General features: G+C 38.4%; 1 protein-coding gene across 11 annotated transcripts in view; it reads right to left on the reverse strand.

Moving 5' to 3' along the window:
* ACAP2 (ArfGAP with coiled-coil, ankyrin repeat and PH domains 2) overlaps positions 1-24,993 on the reverse strand; it is a 172,935-nt gene that overhangs the window by 113,364 nt on the left and 34,578 nt on the right. For all 11 annotated transcript variants that reach the window (XR_010111487.1, XR_010111485.1, XR_010111486.1 and 8 more), the window contains exon 2: positions 6,564-6,621. Coding sequence is in view for 8 of the 11 variants with exons in the window: in XM_034957933.3 (XP_034813824.1) it covers positions 6,564-6,621 (58 nt within the window). In the remaining 3 variants the exon portion in view is untranslated. The remainder of the gene's footprint in view (positions 1-6,563; positions 6,622-24,993) is intronic.

A 24,993-nucleotide genomic window follows, 5' to 3' on the forward strand; every position in this document is an offset into this window, starting at 1 on the left:
AAAAACTAAAATGGAAAGAACAGATTCTGTTAAACTTCTAGATTAGCAGCAAGAAATAAAGGCATTCCCGCCAAGCAGAAGAAGAGACAAGGTCATCTGCTGAGAATGAAGAACAATGTGGCAAATCCTGAGGTCTTGAAGAGCCACTAACGGTAACAAGAAAGGCACCTGACTGGGTCTGGGGGAAACTGCTTTATATCAAGAATTCCAGGAATGTGTAGCTCCATCAGTTGGTTTCACCAAACAGTTGTGTAACTTCCCCTGTAGGGTTTTATAGGGCAGATACGGGACAAATAATACAGATGGTCAGACTTAAAATAGTGGAGAATTCTGCAGAGTAGCTATTATGGAAGGGACATGAAAGTCTCTGAAGATAAATAATGATGTAATAACATTAAGAGTACTCTGAAAGGGATCATAGCAGCATTATTTACAACAGCCACAAAAGGGAAACAACTCAAATGTCCATCAACTGATGAATGGATAAACAAAATGAGGTACATCCATGCAATGATGCATTATCCAGCTATAAAAACAAAGGACTGATACATGCTACAACATGGATGAATCTTAAAAACATGCTAAGAGAAAGGAGCTAGTCACATAAGACCAAATATTGTATTATTCCATTTATTTGAAATGTTAAGAATAGGCAAATCCAGGGACAGAAAGTAGATTAGGTTGCCAGAAGATAGAGGGAGAGGAGAATTGGGAGTGACTGCTAATAGATACAGGGTTTCTTTTTGGGGTGAAAAATATTTTGGGATTGGATAGTGGTGATGGTTGTACAACACTGGGACTATACTACAAACCATGAATTACTCACTTTGAAATACTGGATTTTATGTTAGGTTCATTTTATCTCAACTTTTTTTAATTACAAAAAAGAGGAATACATTGAAGTGTATTTAAAAATTATCTGAGCAGCCATAAAAAAGAATGGGTTCATGTCCTTTGCAGAGACATGGATGAAGCTGGAAACCATCATTCTCAGCAAACTAACACAGGAACCGAAAACCAAACACCGCGTGTTCTCACTCCTAAGTAGGAGTTGAACAATGAGAACACATGGACACAGGGAGGGGAACATCACACAGCGGGGCCTGTCAGGTGCGGGGCAAGGGGAGGGAGAGCATCAGGACAAATGCATGTGGGACTTGAAACCTAGATGACGGGTTGACGGGTGCAGCAAACCACCATGGCACGTGTATACCTGTGTTACAAACCTGCACATTCTGCACATGTATCCCAGAACTTCAAGTAAAATTTAAAAAAAAAAAGTGATCTGGAATATCACAAGTGGATAGTGAAAGACCAGAGGTAGGGCTGAAGAACAAAAGCAGTAATGAGGCTGAGAACTGGAAGGACTGGAGACTCAAGTCAGAAAGTAGGATATCAGCATTCCAGATTTCAAAGATTAGAACCCTGGGTGATGAGGCACAGAACACAGCCATGAAATAGGTATCAGAAGTAGAACAGAGGTCACCATCACAGGAGTTACAGAGAAAATGAAGTTGTCATACAGCAGAACCACATATACGCTGCAGCTATCCAGGAGGAAGGACGGACTTGGCAATGAAGAGGGAGGGAGGCAGAAAGAGAGAAGACTGAGATTTTGCCAGCTGTCAAAATACTTGTTAGATGACACTGAGAAATGAGATTCTAACTGAATAATATAAACCTACAAAGAGGGAAGATTTTTACCTACAACAAGATTAAATGTCAAGTCCATCTAAATTATCAAACTAATATCCCTAATTCATTCAACAACTTTTTACTAAGCAATTACTATGTCATAGACACTCTGCCAGATGATAGGAATACAACTTATCTGCTGACTATCCTTGAGTAACATACTCTCCAATTCTTGTTTTTTTCATGCGCAAATTAGGGATATCAACTTTGCAATATTGCTATAATAAGAAGAAATAATATAAGTAAAACATAAGACTTTGTATACACCAAGTACACAAAACAAATGAGGGTTTTTTCTTTTTCTTCGGAAACAGGGTCTTGCTCTGTCACCCAGGCTGGAGTGCAGTAGCGCATGCACGCAACCACGCCAGGGGCACCATACCCAGCTAATTTTTGTATTTTTAGTAGAGACAGGATTTCACCATGTTAGCCAAGCTGGTCTCGAACTCCCGACCTCAAGTGATTCGCCTGCCTCGGCCTCCCAAAGTGCTGGGATTACAGGCGTGAGCCACCACTCCCAGCCCATTTTTCCCCTTTTTAAGGACAGTCTCTCTTCAAGGAGCTAACAGTCTGTTGAAGAGACAGCATCATTGTTTATTTAGAATTTACCACGTGCCAAGAACTGTGCTAAGTACTTTACATGTATTATCTCATTTCAGTTTCATAATAATCCTATGAAATAGACACTCTTATTTTCCCCATTTTGGAGAGAAGAAACTGAGGCACAGAAAGGTTGAAGAGCTTGTCCAAGGCCATACTGCTAGTAAATGATAGAGCCAGACTCAAACCCAGCAGCAGCTCCAGGCTTTGTGTTCTTAACTACCAGGTTATGCTACCACCCAAAACTATAATATTATAACAGCTTAAATCAGAGTGCATGCAAGAAACAATGCAACAGAAGAAAAAGAGCCAACGTTTGTGTTCTTAACTACTAGGCTATGCTCCCCACCCAAAATTACAATATTATAACAGCTTAAATCAGAGTACATGCAAGAAACAATGCAACAGAAGAAAAAGAGCCAACATTTGGTAGTACTTGGCTGAGATTTAAAGAGTATCTGCTCAATGGGGAACAAGCATGCCAGTCAGACAATGCAACACATGCAGAAATTAAGCCTAGATGGCAACTATGATGCACTATGATGCTGCCAATGACAGAACACCTGGCAAGAATGGATCAATAATTGAACTCCGTAGAGCAATGCCACTCATAAAGCCTTATTCACCACAAAGAATGAACTACTGGTGGCATACATTATAGGCAAAGTCAACAAGCTAGTTTAACCTGTCCCTGGCATGATTTACAATGATACTATAGGTGGAACTTGCCCTGCACAAAGCTATGAAATCATTAACCTAGACTTGGAGCAACCCCTCCACCACCCACATTAGTCCTTCACTGACACTACCTTCAATAACAACCACTTCCTCCTCTCAGCCTCTCTTCTCTATGCTAACTCCCCATAGTTTCTAAAATAAAAATAATAGTTAATAGATTAACAACTTGAGCTGGGCATGGGGGCTCACGCCTGTAATCCCAGCACTTTGGGAGGCCAAGGCGGGTAGATCACCTGAGGTTAGGAGTTCGAGACCAGCCTGGCCAATATGGTGAAACCCTGTCTCTACTATAAATACGAAAAAATTAGCCAGGTGTGGTATCGTGTCCCTGTAATCCCAGCTACTCAGGAGGCTGAGGCAGGAGAATCGCTTCAGCCTGGAAGGTGGAAGCTGCAATGAGCCAAGATCACACCACTGCACTCCAGCCTGGGTGACAGAGCAAGAATCCATTTCTTAAAAAAAAATTAAAAATTAAAAAAAAAAAAAAAAAAGAATTTGGAAGAGGTACGAAATATAAAAGTAACTATGGAACTTCAGTGCAAGGGAAAATAGTGATTTTTTAAGCTGTCAGGTTTCCATGTGTCCTTGGTAGCCCTTTGGGTAAGACAGACTCTAGAACGGGCTTATAGTTCTTAGCACTCAATGTCGATACTTCAATAACTTGTTTCAGATTTGAATCTTTTGGTCTGAAGATTCTAGCAGTGTGTGTGCCCTACCCCAAGTGAATAATACAAAGGAAAAAAGAATCCACTCATAACAGCAAAATAATCAGCAAGAACACTGTCAGTGGATTCTATCTGTTTAGGTATTTTAAAGTCTGAGGTGTCCCACCACAGTGTTTCATATGATTTACACGTGGTTCTACCTTATTACCTTACTCTTATTTCATGTATATAATACATATGTAATAATATATCTATCATTTATGTATATATAAGTAATAAGATATCCTTCTTATACCACTCTGTGATTCTAAAAGGCCTTGCCCCTCTACATACTCTCTCATAAATCTTCCATAAAATCAAAACTATATTTTCTGTTGTCTACCTTGAGAATTTAAAATTTTGTTTTAAAGAGTACTTGAAAATAAATGTAATGCCTCAGGGTAAAAAATAAAATAAAATAAAATAGTAATAAAAAGCCAGACATGTAATTTTTAAGTAGAAAACAAAGGAGGGCATTTTCAAATAATATCCTTATCCAAAATTAAAATATTAATTTTTACAAAGACTTGCTGGAAGCCAGCTAGCGTTCCTCAGAACCTTTCCCAGTGGCAGGTGCTCCCCCAACGCGGATCCTGAAGTGCAGTGATGCGCAAGAAGAGCGCTGAACTGATCATAAAGACAGAGGGGCCGGGTGCAGTGGCTCATGCCTGTAATCCCGGCACTTTGGGAGGCCGAGGCAGGCGGATTGCCTGAGCACAGGAGTTCGAGACCAGTCTGGCCAACACGGTGAAATCCCGTCTCTACTAAAATACAAAAACTTAGCCAGGCATAGTGGCGTGAGCCTGAGGTCCCAGCTACTTAGGAGGCTGAGGCAGGAGAAGTGCTTGAACCTGGGAGGCGGAGGTTGCAAGTGAGCCGAGATCACGCCACTGCACTCCAGCCTGGGTGACAGAGCAAGACTCTGTCTCAAAAAAAAAAGAAAAGGGGTTCTAATCCTGGTTGTGCCTCTTCTAGTTTGTGATTTGAAGGAAGTCCCCATCACTTCCTTGGGCTTTGGTATCCTCAGCTATAAAACGGGAGTAATAACACTTGTCCTATCTAACCCTACAGGATTATTGTAAAAATTAAAAGGATACTACTATATATTACAGGGCTTTAAACATTATACAGTACTATACAAAAATAACTTATCTCTAAACATCTTCTAAAATTTTGATGTAATTTGTTTACATATAGAACTAAATATAGTTTCTAGACTATTTATATTATATAAAGATGTGTTTCATGGTTTCAAAACATTTGAAAACCTTCAGCTTAATATATTTTATATCCTTGCTACTCAAAAGTGTGGTCCATGGGCCAACAGCACGGGTGTCACCTGGAATCCGGTTACAAACACAAAATCTCAGGTGTCTCCAGCTACTGAATCAGAATCTGTTTTTTCACAAGATGGGATCCCCAGGGAAGATCCCCCAGGGGTTCCTAAGCAAAGTTAAGGTCTCAGGAGCACTACGTTACACAGCAATGCCATTTATAATTATAATTATTAAACTAGAAAATTATTTTCAGAAAAGGTATTTCAAATATATACATCTGATTTATCTCCAGAAATTTAAAGAGAAACATGTAAATGAGCAGTGGTTTCAGAAGTATCTAAACAAATGGATCGGAAGCTGTCTTACTCATTCTATTGCTTCTGCCTACTATATAGCAAACAGTGTTTCTTGGACAGACACCAAAAAAATCATCAATAATATAGATGGAGGGAATCAATGTACATTTACCCTTCCATAAAATATGACCATACAGATTACTAAGTATCTATAAGCATTTCTGGTATTAGCTTAAAAATGGAATTAATATTTTAAATTGTATTTACATTTGAACGTGGCCAGACCCAAATTTATACAATGGTCAGGTTATATATGAAATCCATTAAGCAACAAAAAAGAAAGATGCAATCTTTTTGGTAGAAAATACAGAAAAAGCTTCTCTTTTTTTTTTTTTTTTTTTTTTTGAGATGGAGTTTCACTCTTGTTGCCCAGGCTGGAGTGCAATGGCACGATCTCAGCTCACAGCAACCTCCACTTCCCCAGCTCAAGCGATTCTCCTGCCTCAGCCTCCCGAGTAGCTAGGATTACAGGCATGCACCACCACACGTGGCTAATTTTGTATTTTTTTAGTAGAGATGAGGTTTCTCCATGGTGGTCAGACTGGTCTCAAAGTCCTGACCTCAGGTGATCCGCCCGTCTCGGCCTCCCAAAGTGCTGGGATTACAGGTGTGAGCCACCATACCTGGCCCCAGAAAAAGCTTCTAACAACATAAAGGATGTTTAGTGAGCTTTGAAGTCAGACATGGATTCGAATTTCTGCTCTGGCACTTAGATTAGACTTTACACAAGCTACTTAGTGTCTCTAGTCTTACTTTCCTCATGTGTAAAACTGGGATAATAATAGCATTTACCCTCATAGAGATAAAAAGCTACCAGGCCAGGTGCGATGGCTCACTCCTGTAATCCCAGCACTTTGGGAGGCCAAGGCAGGTGGATCACCTGAGGTCAGGAGTTTGAGACCAGCCTGGCCAACAAGGGAAACCCTGTCTCTACTAAAAACACAAAAAATTAGCTGGGCATGGTGGTGCACGCCTGTAATCCCAGCTACTTGGGAGGCTGAGGCAGGAGGATTGTTTGAACCCAGGAGACAGAGGTTGCAGTGAGCTGAGATCATGCCACTGCACTTCAGCCTGGGCAACAGAGTGAGACTCTGTCTCCAAAAAATAAAAAAGAGACCTACTATTGTAGGTACTAATCATTATTTACAGCAAACGAGAATCAGTGTTTTAAAAAGCTAACTTGTAAAATTTACCTTATCAAGTTTTAGTTCCAATTCTGCCACATCACCTTCTACTTCTTCCAAAGCTGCCCTAGAAAAATTAAATATAAAATAAGTTATTTCGTTTGTTTAAATGTACACTTTACTCTTGAAAAGTAACTCTAAATGAAAAGATAGATATGAATGCTTAAAAATTACACTTCACATGAAGTAATAATTACCTTGGAATTTAGTATCAATACTTCATAATCATGCAATACAACAGGTAATACAATTACTGTTTAGGACAATGACAGAACACATTACGCTAATTTATACTCAAAGCATTAGTATCATTCCAATTAATAACACTAAATACAGCTATTTAGCATGTACTTTTTAAATGAGTGAGAAATTTTAAAAGTTGAGGCGTACAAAGAATCGGATTTCTTGATAACAAAACACATGCAACCAAACTGCAAGGCGTTGTTGGCAACCAAGAAGAGCTTTTACTTTCAGAAATAGCTCAGAACAATACCACCCTTGTTTTGTTTCCAAAGTATTTTTTAATCAGTACCTAAGACTAATTTTCATCTCTCTTCTTCTCCTAGCAATATAATTTTAATACAGAAAAATTAGCAAAGGTTAGATTATGTAAAATGCAGAAACTAAATAAGCCAAATATTGTCTTATTGACAAAAGAGAATACAATTATAATACCAGTTAGCACTTCATATCACACTACAAGGCAACATTTCAAAACTGGAAATTTGTCTGAAACAAAATAGCAGCAACTAAGTTTTGGGGATGAAAACATTTTACACTCAAGAGTATGTATAACAAAATGTAATTCATCTACTTTAAGTCATTTATGCCATTTTCATATATCTACTTGATAAACTAGCAATTCTCAAGTAGGTATTTTAAGATTTAACTAAATTTTTAAGTTGGATAGTAATGGGGGATTTACACTGAGTAAGATATTCTCAAGAGACAGAGCTAGGATGAAAACTATTTCCAGAACAAGCATGGTGGCTCACACCTGTAACAATCCCAGCACTTTGGGAGGCTGAGGGGAAGGACTGCTTGGACCCAGGAGTTCGAGAGCAGCCTAGGAAACACAGGAAGACCCTGTCTCTACAAAAAATAAAAAGATTAGCCAGGCGTGGTGGCTCACGCCTGTAGTCCCAGCTACTCAGGAGGCTGAGGTGGAAGGATCACTTGGGCCTAGGAGGTTGAGGCTTCAGTGCACTCCAGCCTAGGTGCCCCTGTCTCAAAATAAAACAAAAAACTCTATTTCCAGAACTCCCACTTCACCTCTATGTGACCTCTGAATAATCACCTTATCGACTTGTGATTCTGCTTCTCCACTGGGTAACATTTATTTTTAAGAAGTTTTTAAATCTCTAAAATAAGAAAATAACTTTGAATTATTCAGTAAAGAAATGCCTATGATAAAATGAGATGCTCTAGCATATGACTGGAGAAAATGGAAGGTGCTGCACTCTGTAGCACAGAAACAGAAATACTTCTTCCTGACTAAAAGTTTCTCATTTGCTTCAGCAACGTTTTTCAAACTATGCATTGTCCCCTTAACCTAGAAAACATTTTTCATTCACATCAGTCCTCAGTCCCTTCACCTACTCATCATTTAAAACTTAATTTACACACGAGAACAAATGTATGTGTATGAGGATATTCACTGTAACGCGTTAGAAACCTAGATGAGCAGCAATAGGAAATAACGTAAATAAATTACCATATATCCATATCATTATGTGAGGCAGAAGATTTTAAATGAGGTTGATCTGTATCTACTGATATGGAAATCTGCACAGGATAGAGTATTATATGGAGGGGAAAAGCAAGCTACAAAATTATATGCATACCATGAGCTCAATTTGGGAGCACACTTATCAGTCTACGAACTACAACTCTGAAGAATGGGGATTTGACAGCAGAAAGTATAAATAAGGATTTGCACTTTTTACTAAATTCTGGATTGTTTAACTATTTTCAACAACTATGCATTTCTAAGCAACGTTTAAAGCTAATAAAGGGGAAAAAGAAGTCCAAACACCATCTCCCCAAGACATGGTCCTCTTGGAACCCCTCAACCACTCAAGCTGAATGGCGTACCCTCCCGTGCCCCTCCAGCACCTCACACACATTCTATCACTGTGCACTTCGCTCACTAGTCTCAGTTCCCCATAGCAGTACAGACACGCAAACAAAATGTTTGTTGAGCCAAGGGAGAAACTCACTAAGTACGCTAATTGTCAGATACCCTCTTCATTTACATTTTAACCTTTATTTATCTTTACTCAGTCTTCCATTTCTTTCAAGCAAATTAGTTGAAATGACCAGTTTGAGATTTAATCGTTGGTTTCTACTAAACAAATGGGTTGGGAGAAACTTTTTGTAACTTCTCCAATCTTATTTCACTGTGCAATTCTACTAATTCACTTTTGTAAAACAACATGTTTAAAGAAAGGTAAGCAGCAAGGCACAGTGGCTCACGCCTGTAATCCCAGCACTTCGGGAAGCCGAGCTGGGCAGATCACTTGAGGCCAGGAGTTCTAGACCAGCCTGGCCAACAGAGCGAAAGCCAGTCTCTACTAAAAATACAAAAAGTAGCATCAGGCCAGGAGTTTGAGACCAGCTTGGACAACAAAGCAAGACTCAGTCTCTCAAAAAATTCAAAATAAAAAATGTTAGCTAGGCACGTAGTGTGTGGCTGTAATCCCAGCTACTGCTGATTCTGAGGCAGGAGGATTGCTTGAGCCCGGAGGATTGCTTGAACCCAGGAGTTTCAAGTTACAGTGAGCTATGACTGCACCACTGCGCTCCTGCCTGGGCCACAGGGCAAGACTCCATCTCTTTTTTTTTTTTTTTTAAAGTAGGGGGTGGTAAAGACTAAACGAGGACTGTTCATATCATCAATCACAGTACATGACACAAAGAACAAAATCAATTCGCAGATTCTTTCTCTCCTTTAGCTTACCACTGAGATGACTTCTATTCATTAATGAGATAGAACCATTCTGGGACATATGTTTAAAAAACTAATAAGTGAAATAAAAGAATTTACCCAACAATCTTTCAAAATATTAAATGATAGATATTATTTCTCTGCAATCCTCCTCAATTTTTACGAAGCATATAACTTTTATAAAAATGCAAGGCAATAAAGAGGCCAAAATTATAGACCCCTACCCTCCATAGCTTAAAATTTAATTTTAAAAAATCAAGTTATATACACATTCATAATGAAATAAAATATATGATTGAGCAGCAAAATGAGCAAAACAGAGAATAAGTAATAAGGGAGATAGATGTCAAGAGAAAGGGAAGGAAAGAGAAGACAATGAGCACAGTCACAAAGGTCAGCAAACAATTACCCAACAGGCAAGTTTGACCCATAACCTGTTTTTACAAAGTCTATAAGCTAAAAATAGTTTTTACATTAAGTGGCTGAAAAATATTTTTAAAAAATAATATTTTGTGATGCATGAAAATTATATTAAACTCAAATTTCTGTTCCTCTAAAGTTTTACGGAAGCAGAGACAAGTTAATTCACTTCCGTACTCTCTATGGCAGCTTCCACGCCATGATGGCATAGTTGAGTAGCTGCAAGAGAGACCATATGGCCCACAAAGCATAAAATATTTACTATCTGGCCCTTTACAGAAAGTTTACTGACCATTAAGAATGTCAAATATAAGAACATGAATGAAAATCTTTTCTCATATATGAAATACATAAAAGAAAATAAAATGTGGACTTAGCTCTAGCGGTCTGTACTCTAAGAAGCTGAATAAGCCCAGAATTCAGAAAAACAGATACTTTATTTTTAATAACAATACCTTCATTCTCTTATCTATTCGTGCATCATAGTTTTTTATTATCAATTGAAAAATAGTTACCTAAAAACATAACACTAGAAGAGAAGCTGGGTGTGGTGGCTCATGCCTGTAATCCCAGCACTTTGGGAGGCTGAAGTGGGTGGATCACATAAGGTCAGGAGTTCAAGACCAGCCCAGCCAACATGGTGAAACCCCTTCTCTAATAAAAATATGAACATTAGCCAGGCGTGGTGGCGGGCACCTGTAATCCCAGCTACTAGGGAGGCTGAGGAAGGAGAATCGCTTGAACCCAGGAGGCGGAGGTTGCGGTGAGCTGAGATCATGCCATTGCACTCCAGCCTGGGACACAAGAGCAAAACTCCATCTCAAAAAAAAAACAAATAAGAAAACTAGAAGAGAAAAAAATCCAATAGCAAGTTTACCACCAAGACATGGCTATGAAATGAATGAGGCTCAAAAATAGAACTCTCTCCACTCAGATAACTGCATATTCTTGTAGCAATAAACTTTCTAAGCTACTGTTTCTAAAAAGAGTATACATTAAAATAACTAAATACATTAAATGTGTAATATGAGCATTACATTTTCCTTATAAAATTATTTTAAAGAAAAAAGAAGTATGGGCCGGGCACGGTGGCTCACGTCTGTAATCCCAGCACTTTGGGAGGCTGAGGCAGGCAGATCACTTGAGGTCAGGAGTTCAATACCAGCCTGGCCAACATGGTGAAAACCTGTCTTACTAAAAATACAAAAATTAGCCAGGCATGGTGGCGCATGCCTGTAATCCCAACTACTTGGCAGGCTGAGGCAGGAGAATTGCTTGAACCCGGGAGGCAGAGGTTGCAGTGAGCCAAGATTGCATCACTGCACTCCAGCCTGGGAGACAGAGTAAGACTGTGTCTCAAAAAAGAAAAAAACACAAAAAAAGAAGAAGTATGCTAAATAATTATTTTTCCCATGCATTTAAAATCCTTAAAAACTAACAACCACCACCAAAAAAAAAAAAAAAAAAAAAAACCCTTCACTCCAACTTGGCAATAGCCTTAAAATGAAATTAATAATTTAAAATTAGGTCACATGGTGATGCAATCTAAATTTCCAATAGCAGGATATTCAAGATCATTAATAGGCACATAAATATCCTCAAACATTAAAGGTGGATTTCAGGCTCTAAGTCATAACTACCTAATAAAAAAATCATCAAATAGAAATAAGTATTCAAAACGTGCAGATTTTGAAACTGTTGTATTCTTTTGTTTTATATAATACATGTATTTCTAAAAGTTGCATGTAAATTGAATAACCGTTTAGAGACTCAGGAGAGGTGCCTGTATGTATATGTCCATCATAGTACCTATCACCCTAAGTCAACTTCCTCTTTCAGCTCAACAGCCTTATGTACCTTGGGCAATGCTGGACTATTCTTTGCAAGGAAAGGACAACAGCTGCATCAAGGATGGCCCACTGACCCAAGGGCAGTCCTGGGATTTGTTAAGTGGTTAAAAAAGAGTGACGAAAAGGCCCTATACCCATGAGATTACTCCCTCTGTTTCTGACCAGAAAACAACACAGCACACACTCTAGAAACCTGCTTTTTAACAGAAGTCCCCCATTAAATACTTTTATAATGTGAATGGCCACCCCTTATTAGTTTGATTAAGTTCTGGGTCCTTTATGCTGGGTCTCTACAATATCTTTATGTTGAGAGGCAGTAGAATAAAGTTCAAAAAAAAAAAAAAGAAAACTTCTTGTGTTTGAAACGCTACTATACTTCTTATTAGCTGTGTAACGATGAACAAGTTGTGTTTCAATTTCTTCTCTAAAACACAGATAAACAACACTCTCTCCCACAGAGACGTATGACAAATGTTAATATACATGTGAAAACACTAAGTAGTCAGTGAATGTCAGCTATGATTATTTACATAGTGTTAAAGAAAATGCACAATCTCTTTTTGTTTTCATGTTATGGGGCCACACGAAAAGAAAGCAGTAATAAGATGATCACATACTTCCAAAATGAATTTGAAATAGTCTGAAAAAGGGCAAAAATAGTTAAAACAGGCCTAAGATCAGCAATTAAAACAGCAAATCTAATTTCCTTTAAGAGAAAACACTTCTAGGCATGCAAAAGGCTTACTGGAAGAAAGACAAAAACACAATACTGCTGCCCCTTTCCAAAGATCACACGTCAAATATAGACTGGAGTCCTCTCCTAACTTCCTAACTTCAATCTAGACTAGAGGACTACATATATATGACATATAAGATGATGAAATATTTAAAAATCCACTTGGTTTCTAAGGTTACCAAGGAAGGTTCTATCCAACTCCTCTAAGAGCCTAAAAACAGAGGAGAACCAACATAGAATCAGTATGAAGGAAGGTTACAGTTCTCAATTTATATTTACACTTAATCTTAGCCAAAAGGCCAAGAAGCAACTGTATATTTGTTACATAATAATAACCTTTTATAAATGTCTCCACTGGCCAGGCATGGTGGCTCACGGCTGTAATCCCAGCACTTTGGGAGGCCAAGGCAGGTAGATCACGGGAGGTCAGGAGTTCGAGGCCAGCCTGATCAACATGGTGAAACCCTGTCTCTACTAAAAATGCGCCAGGAGTGGTGGCGCATGCCTGTAATCCCCGCTACTTGGGAGGCTGAGGCAGGAGAATCGCTTGAACCCAGGAGGCAGAGGTTGCGGTGAGCCAAGATCACACCATTGCACTCCAGCCTGGGCAACAAGAGTAAAACTCCAACTCTAAATAAATAAATAAATAAATAAAATGTCTCTGCCTTCATTGTTTTCAAAAGTTTCAATGGATGAAATTAAAAGGTCTTTCTTCTCTATTTATTATCTTACAAATGTTGTAACTGCTCCTATGTGCTCAAATTGGTCTACTAGGCAAACCTAGCTAGATCCATGAGAAATTCAGTCCTGTAATAGGAAAGGCAGTAGTGGAAAAACAAACTAGAAATGGAAACCAATATTTCAGTCTGTCAACTAATACGAGCCCCTGAGAAAATCATTTCATCACACCAGACCTCAGCTCTCTCACTCTGAAACAGCTTGACTATCACTTCAAGACCTAACATTCCATTATTTGGGATTAAGCATTCAAAGGAAAGCTATTGGGTTGGGGCAAAAGTAATTGCGGTTTTTGCCATTACTTTTGCACCAATCTAATAGAACCTGGATTTGTTTCTCTTCTAAGTAAGATTTCCTCCAGGCCCTTGCTTTTGCTTTCGAAAGAGTTAAGGGAGGAAAAAAATGTTTAAGCCATAAAAAAAAACCTCACCAGATTTTATATTAACAAGTTTCATTCATCTTCTCAAAAGTCTCCTCTGCATAGTTCTTAAAAGACAAGGAGTATGAATATAGATGAAAATAGTGGGATTTTTAAAGTTTTTTGTTTGGCTTAATATTTTGGAGGAAAACAGATTTATTTTATTTTTTGTAGAGACAGGATCTCATTATGCCGACCAGTCTTGTTGACCAGTCTGGTCTCAAACTCCTGGCCTGAAGCAATCCTCCCATCCCAGCCTCCCAAAGTACTAGGATTACAGGCGTGAGCCATAACACTTGGCCAGAAAAAAAAATTCGTTTTCCATCTACGTTTGCATCTTTCTAAGCAAGCCCCATTATATTTCTGTTTTACAGATTGTAAACATTACTCTGCCACTTCCCAGTGGGAAAAAAAAAAAACTTTTTTTAAAAAAAGTAGCTAAAAAAAAAAATCTATAACCCTTTTCCCCTCAAATTTTCCCCCATCAATACACGGTATCCAAAATAAAAACCATCAGGGGCCATGGAGGAGTATAATTGAAAAAGCAACCAAATCACAGCACAAGGTTGAGATGCAAATAGTATGGCTCTGGTGAATGAATATCACACTCTTAAGTCATAACTCAGATATCAACAACCCCTTTAAATCCCAGCTCATGATTTAAAAAATAAAAAAATTAAAAAAAAGGAAGAACTTAAAATATTATCCAGATAATAGGACCGGGTGCAGTGGCTCATGCCTGTAATCCCAGCACTCTGGGAGGCCGAGATGGGAGGATCACCTGAGGTTGGGAGTTCGAGAGCAGCCTGACCAACATGATGAAACCCTGTCTCTACTAAAAATACAAAATTAGCCGGGTATGGTGGCGCATGCCTGTAATCCCAGCTACTCGGGGGGCTGAGGCAGGAGAATCGCTTGAACCTGGGAGCCGAAGGTTGTGGTGAGCCGAGATCGCACCATTGCACTCCAGCCTGGGCAACAAGAATGACAGTCCGTCTCAAAAAAAAAAAACAACAAAAAAATACGTATGTGTATATATATATATATATATATATATGTGTGTGTGTGTATATATATATGTGTGTGTATATATATATGTGTGTGTATATGTGTGTGTGTGTGTGTATGTGTGTATATATATATATATATATATATATATATTCCAGATAATCATCCTACATGGAGAATTTGAGGTGGGAGGAGAGGTCTATAGAATCTTCTGTTCCTGGGGCTTCAGCTTCTCATATTAACAGGTATATGATTTCAATAGTCACTTCCAAATTTGCTCTGCATAAAGATAGTAGCTATATACAGTCATTTTTAACATGTGTAGTGGCAAATAATCATTATTGACAGAATACTAATCCAAGGAAATACTAGTAATGTTTTAGGTGTGATCAGATATGAAGTTATTCTTTTTCCCTAAAAAAAAAAAAAACCTCTTCTTTTTAAAGTTGACTTTCTACAAAATCATTCCATTTCCAAGAATTCTTATCATTGTAGTAGGCTTCAACATGACAGGAAAATTAAGTTATCACTGCTTAAAGGGTTAAAATCAAATTTTCAACCAAAGCAGTTAAAGTTTGTTGTTATTAGTAGAGTGTCACAGGCAATACATCTAAGGAGAAGACAGCATTGTAAACTTCATGATTCATAAAAGGGGCAGAGGAGATTTCCATGAAGAAAGAACATTGTGGCTGATAATAATGAAAAGACAACCAAGTATTTCAAAGATGGGATATAAGCAGACCCTCAATGAGAGAAGGAAGCAAGATGACAAGGATATTTAGGGACAGGTCCAGACAAAACTGTCAAAAATTACAATCAGAGGCCAGGCGAGGTGGCTCATGCCTGTAATACTGGCAATAGTTTGGGAGGCCAAAGCAGGAGGACAGCGTGAGCCCAGGAGTTTCAGACCAGTCCCAGCAGCATATCAAGACTCCGTCTCTGTAATTAACTAATTAATTAACTACATTATAATCAGAAACCTGCCATATTCCTGCTTTTATGGCTGTTCCCCATTATCCTTTTCAGGAATTGGAAGTGGTACTGGAGGCACAGAATATCCTGCAAATCACAGCAGGTAGGGAACCAAATACTCAGCCTTGCAGGGTTCTCTCCACGACATATCACAGGCTGCTCAACAATCACATCTATAACTTTCCCAGACTCCTCCATAAACAACCAAGCATCTTATTAATACATAATAAAAGTTATTCTGCATTACATCTTCCTATGTTTTATAATCTACATGCCACCTTCACATGCATGATATCACATGTGTATATTAAGAGAAGACTAGGCTGGGCGCAGTGGCTCAGGCCTGTAATCCCAGCATTTTGGGAGGCCAAGGTGGGTGGATCTCGTGAGGTCAGGAGTTTGAGACCAGTCTGACCAATGCAGTGAAACCCCGTCTGTACTGAAAATACAAAAAAATTAGCCAGGCGTGGTGGTGCACGCCTGCAATCCCAGCTACGCCGGTTGCTGAGGCAGGAGGATCACTTGAACTCAGGAGGCGGAGGTTGCAGTGAGTTGAGATTGTGCCACTGCGCTCCAGCTTGGGAGACAGACTGAACTCTGTATCCAAAACAAAGAGAGAAGACTACAGAACAGTGACGTGAAATACAAAGAGAAAAGCTTTGAGTACATAAGCAACAACCCCAGAATCACAGAATCTTGAATGGGGAGAAAACTTAGTAAACTGCTAAATGACAGAACTATTAGATGACAGTAAAGCAGCTGTGTTTAAAAAACCGTTTTACACAGTATTTCATCTCCATTAAGCCCCAGAAATTTGACAAGATCTGTAAAGAGGAAGCTGAATACAAATTTAAGAGCCTAATAAACAGGCTCAGGGTTTTAAAGACAATCTTCACACCATAAACCACCTGGGATGGTAAACTTCGAACACTGAAGCACCTTCTACTCCTTAGCAGAATGAGCACCCCACCACCACCACTTCCACAGAGCACTCTGCACACTTCAAACAGAGCGCCTGACATTCAATTTACTAATGATAATTAAATTATTGGTCATTATGTCTAGACTGAGGGCCTCAAAAGCAGACACTATGATTCATTTAGCTATCTCTAGTTCAGCTAGTTACCAGGTAAATATTTGTTGAATGGGTGATGAATGGAGCATTTAAAACAACTATGTTATTTGCGGCCTGGGGTCACTCAAAATGGTTATCTACCTGTATCGCAGTATACATGTATTTATGTGTAACTTTCCAATTCCCTCTTGCTCCAGCCTTGTTGTTATTCCAATCTGCTGTGCCCTCTCCAGCCTAATATAAATGCTACTATAAAAGTCTCCAGAAAAAAATAAAAGAATAAAGAACTACAAACAATTGCATAAACCTTAAAACTAAAGTTATAATGAAAAAAGGAAAAAGTCCTCTTTTGGCATATAAGGTCGCACCTATTTACCTATATGTAACCATTATTATACGTATAATTTTTTAAGTTGACAGAAAAGGAAAATTTTTATAATACTCTTCTAGAATAATACAGATTTGGACTTCTAAAACAGGCCTTGACAGAAATTTGACAGGAGCTAAGGAGGTATTCGCTCTACCACGAGCACAAAATTACATTATCATGATTTCTTCAACACATACAATTTATGACAGACGGGATCCTTGGACACTCAAAGAAAAGAATCAAACAAGTTATACTAATCAGAAGCAGGGAAAAGTTTAAGAGCAGCAACTTAAAATTTGTTTTTTAAAAAACACCATTCCTAGAAAAATTCTGGCAAATGAAGAAATTTCCCTTTTCTTTAACAACAAACGGCAGCAAATGTCTATTGCTTGGAATATAAGAACAAAATAAACAATGATCCTTACCATCCTAGAGCTTACATTCTGAAGGGGAAGACAAGCTATAAACAGTAAACATCATCAGTAAGTCAACTGGATGGTATGCGATAAGGTGGTAAGTAGTATGGGAAAAAGGAAAATGAAATAAGGGGAGAGAGGGACGGCTACAATTTTACTATTTAAAATTGATCAAAATAGTCCTCACTGAGAAAGTGACATTTGACCAAAGACCTGAAGTAACACAGTGAACCATGCAGACAAGGGTGTTAACAGGCAGAAAAAGCCACCAATGCAACATTCCTGGAACGTTCAATAGCAAGGAGGCCTGTACGGCCGAAACAGAACCAGAAAGGGAGAGAGCTGCGGAAGAAGTCAGAATACTAATGGAGAGTCCCATCACATTCAGAACCTTGTAGGCCCATAGCAATGATAACAGCAGCTATACCAGGTAACCACTGAAAGGTCTGCACCAGAGAAGAACCATGCTGTGAAGTATTTTGTCAAGACTCATTCTGGCTGCTATGTGGAGACGACTGCAAAGAAACAAAAGAGGAAGAAGCAAAGAGACTAGTAAGGAGGCTACAGCAGTTATCCAGATGAAAGATGAAGATGGCTCAAGGTAAGCACCAATCAGTGCTGAGAAATGCTAAGATTCTGGATATATTTTGTATGTAGAACCAAGAGGATTTCTTGATGAATTAGATGCGACATGCAAGCATATGCATGCGTACACCAGGTACAGGTAAATGTGTAACAAGTATAATTTCAAAGTTTCAGGCTGGAGCAAAAAGAAAAATAGTTACAATCAACTGAGATGGGCAAGACTACAGGCAGAACAGATTTAGGGAAAGAAGATCTAGAGTTCAGTTTTGGATTTGACTCCAAAATATTTACTAGATATACAAGTGATGACTTCAAATAGGTGGATGCACCTGAGTCTAGAGTTTAGGAGAGAAGTCTGAGTTGGAGGTATAAGTTTAGTAATCAAGAGCACATAGATAGTATCGGCAGCCATTAGACTGGACATTATTAAAATAAAAAGTAAAGATAGAGATGACTTAAGCTTTGGGGCATTTTGACATTAAAGGTCAGAAGAACAAAAGGAATGAGGAAAAGAATCTGAGAAGCAGCAACTGATGACATAAGAAGAAAACCAGGCTCCGCACGGTGGCTCATTCCTATAATCCCAGCTCTTTGGAAGGATGAGGCACAAGAATCACTTGAGCCCAGGAGTTCAAGACCAGCCTATGCAACATACATACATACACACATAAAATAAGAAGAAAACCAAGAGGGTGTCATAGAGAAGGGAAGTGAAAAAAGTGTTATCAAGGAAGAAGGAGTAATCAAGTATGTCAAAAGCTGCCGACAGGTCAAACAAGAGGACTAAGAATTAACATCAGGTTTAAGTCAAGTTAAAATGGCTGAAAACAATTTTAGAAACGTTGAAAAACACTTCTGGCCTGATATTTTTGATGAACCAAAAATGTGCTTCTAAGGAAGAGATAAAATATTTTTAAATATCCCAGAAATATAAAATTATTGAATTATAGGCAGCACATGAGAATAAAAATGTTCCCAACTAGATACCCTGAAAATGAGTTGTAACATTCAGGAAGAAAGGTAAGTAACCAGATTCCCTGCCTCCCCTTTCCATTCTCAACCCATTCCGCGAAGCTAAAGGTAATTCATTGGATGAAAAAGAAATCTTCATTTTCTTTCTCAGAAGGCTGAGGCAAAAGTTATATTGCCATATATACACACACACATATATATTTATATATATACACACATATATAGTTATATATATATACACACACGCACATATGTATTTATATATATACACACATCTATTTATATATACACATACGTATTTATATAATATAAATATAATTTAATTATATAATTATAATATATAATTTTTTTCTTTTTTTTTTTTGGAGACAGAGTCTTGCTCTGTCGCCCAGGCTGGAGTGCAATGGCGCAATCTCAACTCACTGCAACCTCTGCTTCCCAGGTTCAAGCGATTCTCCTGCCTCAGCCTCCTGAGTAGCTGGGATTACAGATGAGCACCACAACACCCGGCTACTTTTTTGTCTACTTTTAGTAGAGACAGCTTTCACCATGTTGTCCAGGCTGGTCTCAAACTCCTGATCTCAAGTGATCCGCCCACCCCAGCCTCCCAAAGTGCTGGGATTATAGGCATGAGCCACCGCAACCAGCCTATTGCTGCTTAAACACAGTCTAACTCCTACAAATACAAGGACTGCTAATCTAGCTCTCACTCTCCATGAGACAAGGTACGGACAGATCGAGATCTGTGCTTTCTTGTCTTTCTATAAAATTAGGATTGATTGCAATCCAACTCTATGGTTCATTTTGTATGGCTATGGTTACTGTTACCCTTTGCTGATGAACTCTCAAAATTAAAGGAACACATATACAAGCCCAATCACTTCCAATTAATTTCATTAACTGTTAAGGATGATGTATTGGTCTATTCTTTCATTGCTATAAAGAAACACCTGAGGCCTGGTACAGTGGCTCACGCCGGTAATCCCAGCACTTTGGGAGGCCGAGGTGGGCAGATCACGAGGTCAGGAGTTCGAGACCAGCCTGATCAACGTGGTGAAACCCCATCTCTATTAAAAATACAAAAATTAGCTGGGTGTGGTGGTGCACACCTGTAATCCCAGCTACTCAGGAGGCTGAGGCAGGAGAATTGCCTGAACCCAGGAGGCGGAGGTTGCAGTGAGCCGAGATTGCACCACTGCACTCCAGCCTAGGCAACAGAGCGAGACTCCATCTCAAAAAAAAAAAAAGTATCTGAGACTGGGTAATTTATAAAGAAAAGAGGTTTAATTGGCTCATGGTTCTGCAGGCTGTATAGGAAGCGTGATAGTGGCTTCGGGAAGGCCTCAGGAAACCAAATCACGGCAGAAGGCAAAGGGGAAGCAAATGCGTCTTACATGGCCAGAGCAGGAGCCAGGGGCAGGGGGAGGAGTTACACATTCTTAAACAAACAGATCTTGTGAGAACTCCATCACAAGAACAGCACCAAGAGCATGATGGTAAACCATTCATGAGAAACTGCCCCCATGATCCAATCACCCCCACACCAGGCTTACCTCCAGCAATGGGGATTACAGTTTAACATGAGATTTGGGCGGGGACACAGATCCAAACCATATCAGGTGGATTATACATTCTGTCCTACAAATTTAGCAGTCTTGTCTTTCAGCAATAAACATAACTGGAAAACTGGGTTACCTCTGCTTGAATAATCAATCTAGCTACATTAACCTTAATGCAATCACATCAAGAATCAAGAGTCAAGAATCTTTATACTTCAAAATTTATTTTCTATCAATAAGTCCTCACCCTCTTATAAATATCCTCATAGTCTAAAGGAGATTGTGTAATTTAAGTGATAGACTGTAAAACTTCAGTCATGTGTACTCATGTATTTATATTCCATGTAGACATGTAATACATGTAGTCATGTATTTATATTCCATAGTTTATCACTAGATATAATCCACTGCTTTACCATGGCTAGGAAAGGACTACAGATACAGTGGATACTCATTAAAACACCTGTTGATTTCTACAGCATCATAGTTGCACATTCCTGGTGGTACCTAATATTACCATCTAAATAACAGAAAACTATTCATCCCAAGACACCAGATTGAGAGATCTAAAAATCCCGGCCTCAAGTGATCCTCCCACCCTGACCTCCCAAAGTATTGAGTTTACAGGGGTGAGCCTTCTTTTCTTTCTTCTAAGCTACAGGTTTGATCACTCAGTTCCCCTTTTGTTCCAGATAGTTTGTATTTTGAGTAAATATTTCATATGCCTTTATTCTTGGCCCTAGATTTTACCACTTTACATTGATTGGATTTGAGTAAGTCGGCTGACAGCTTTGACAGTCATGTACTTACCTTCATAAAACTCCTAAGTATACACTTCCAAGGAAGTATAAACTAAGACACGCTACAAGTTCAAAATATGTTGTGTCTGACAGAATTCAAGGAGAAAGAAATGTAAACTACTAAAATTTTTGCAGACAGATAGATTGGCTTAAATGCTTAAATATTATCTGTCCTATAGCTTAAATCTTGTCATGTAACATATTTAAATATGTCTTTAATGACCCACCTTATAAAAGGATCCTATGAGAGAGAGAGAGAGAGAGAGAGGAAGGAAGGCAGACAGGCAAAAAAAGGACATTTTCACTTCATAAAAATTTAAATATCTGTACATGCAATATAAAAAAATGCAGTTAAATAATTCTTATTAGTGAATGGAAATAAAATTTTGAAACTAAACTTATAGAAAGAACATTTTTAGTTTAAAAAAAAAAAAAGCCATGGGTGGTAGCTCCATGTCTATAATCCCAGCACTTTGGGAAACTGAGGTGGGAGGATTGTTTGAGCCCAAGAGTTTGAGACCAGCCTGGGCAACATAGCAAGCCTCCATCTTCACAAAAAAAAGTTTGAGTTATTTTTTAAATTAAAAAAAGGAAAAAATACATTAAAAATATAGTTATAAATGCTCACATTAAAAAACAAGAAAGTCCTGGGCACAGTGGCTCACACCTGTAGTCCCAACACTTTGAGGAGCCAAGGCAAGCGGATCACTTAAGCTCAGAAGTTTGAGACAAGCCTGGGCAACATGACAAAACCCAATCTCTACAAAAAATACAAAAATTAGCTGGGCATGGTGGTGCATGCCTATAGCCCCAGCTACTTGGGAGGCTGGATCACTTGAGCCTGAAGGTAGACATTGCAGTGAGATGAGATGATGCCACTGCACTCCTGCCTGGGCAACAGAGTAAGACTCCGTCTCAAAAGAAAAAAGAAAGATAGATCTCAGAGATCAATAACCTAACTTTATGACTTAAGGAACTAGAAAGAGAAGACCAAACCAAAACCAAAGCTAGCAGGTGGAAAGAAAGATTACAGCAAATATAAAAGAAACAGAAAATAGAAAAACGACAGACAAAAGTCAATGAAACCAAAAACTCGTTCTTTGAAATACCAACAAAATGACAAACCTTTAGCTCTACAGAATTTTTTTAAAAAAGAAGACTCAAATTACTAAAATCAGAAGTGAAAATGGGGACATTATTACCAATTCCAGAGAAGTAAGATTATAAGAGAGTACTATGAGCAAGTATATGCCAACAAATTGGACAAGCTAGGTGAAATGCAAAATTCCTAGAAACACAACTTATCAAGACTTTAGTCTTTTCTCATAAAGAAAGAGAAAATCTGAATAGACTTATAACTAGTAAAAAGATTGAATCTGTCATCGAAAATCTCCAAAACAGGCCAGGCATAGTGGCTCATGCCTGTAATCCCAGCACTTTGGGAGCCCAAGGCAGGCGGACTGCTTTCAGCTCAGAAGTTCCAGACCAGTCTGGGCAACACGGCGAAACTGTACAGGAGGTACAAAAATTAGCTGGGCATTGGTGGCTCACACCTATAGTCACAGCTACACGGGAGGCTGAGGCACAAAAATCACTTGAGCCCGAAAAGCAGAAGTTGCAGTGAGCAGAGATTATGCCACTGGACTCCAGCCTGGGTGACAGAGTGAGATCCTGTCTCAAAAAAAGAAAAAAAAATTAAGTCCTAGACCTAATGGCTTCACTGGCAAATTCTACCAAGCATTTAAAGATGAACTTACACCAATCATTCTCAGACTTTTCCAAAAAAGTGAAGAGGAGGAAAACTTCCAAACTCATTTTATGATGCCAGCATTACCCTGATACCAAAGCCAGACACTACTGGAAAAGAAAACTATGGAACATTATCCCTTATGAACACTGATGCAAAAATTCTCAACAAAAGACTAGCAAACTGAATTCTACAGCATAGTAAAAGGATTATACACCATGACCTAGTAGAATTTATTCCTGGAATGCAAGAATAATTCAACATATGAAGAAAAAACAATGTACTATACCACATAAACAGAATGAAGGGAAAAAAATCCATGATCATCTCCATTGATGCAGAAAAATCATACTGACAAAATTCTTTTTTTCATGATAAAAACACTTAACAAAAAGGAATAAAAGGAAACTACTTCAACATAATAAAAGCCATATACCAAAAAACCACAGTGAACATCATACTCTACTGAAAGCTTTCCCTATAAGATTAGAAACAAAGCAAGGATGCTGCTTTCAACACTTCTATTCAACATAGCACTGGAAGTCCCAGTCAGAGTCACTAGGCAAGAAAAAGAAAAAAAAAAAAAAACAGGAATCAAATTGAAAAGGAAGAAGTAAAAGTATTTCTGTTTACAGACAATATGACCTTATTTTGTATGTAGAAAACCCTAAAGATTCCACAAAGGAACCTGTTAGAATAAATGAATTCCTCAAAGTAGCAGGATATAGTCAACATACAAAAATCAGTTGCATTTCTATACACATTAAGAATGTACAATCTGAAAAGGAAATTAAGAAAACAATGCCATTTATAATAGCATCAAAATAGTCAAAACACTTAGAAAATCACTTAACCAACAAGTTGAAAGGCTTGTACAATAGAAACTATAAGGCATTCCTGGGGGAAAAAAAAAGTACAAAAGAAATAAACAAATGGAAACATATCCCATGTTAATGAATTGGAAGACTTAATATTGTTAAGATGTCAATTACCCAAAGCCTTCTACAGATTTAATGCAATTCTTGTCAAAATCACAATGATGTTTTTTGTAGAAACAGAAAAACCTGGCTGGGCACAGTGGCTCACGCCTGTAATCTCAGCACCCTGGGAGGCTGAGGTGGGAGGATCACTTGAGGTCAGGAGTTCACGACCAGCCTGGCCAACATGGTGAAACCCCATCTTTACAAAAAATACAAAAATTAGCTGGGTGTGGTGGCAGGCGCCTATAATCCCAGCTACTCGGGAGGCTGAGGCAAGAGAATTGCTTGAACTTGGGAGGCAGATGTTGCAGTGAACCAAGATTGCACCACTGCACTCCAGCCTGGGTAACAGAGTAAGTGAGACTCCATCTCAAAAAAAAAAAAAAAAAAAAAAAAACAGAAATAGAAAAACCTATCCTAAAATTCATATGAAATCTCAAGGGACAATGGATAGCCAAAACAATCCTGAAAATGAAAAGCAAAACTGGAGGATTCACACTTTCTGATTTCAAAACTTACCACAAAGCCACAGTAATCAAACAGACGAATACTGTCATAAAGACAGCCATATAGACCTCCAGAATAGAACACAGTCCAGAATTAACCCTCATATATATATTCAAATGATTTTTGTCAAGAGTGTCACTACAATGCAATGGGGAAAAGTCAGTCCTTTCAACAAATGGTGCTTGTAAAACTGGATATCCACATGCAAAAGAATGAAGACCCTTACCTAACACCACATACAAAAATTAACTCAAAAGAGATCCATGACTGAAATGTTAACATCTAAAACTATAAAACTCTTAGAAGAAAACGTAGGTTAAAAGCTTTATGACACTGAAT

Source organism: Pan paniscus, chromosome 2 (assembly GCF_029289425.2).
Source record: "Pan paniscus chromosome 2, NHGRI_mPanPan1-v2.0_pri, whole genome shotgun sequence".
NCBI lineage: Eukaryota > Metazoa > Chordata > Mammalia > Primates > Hominidae > Pan > Pan paniscus.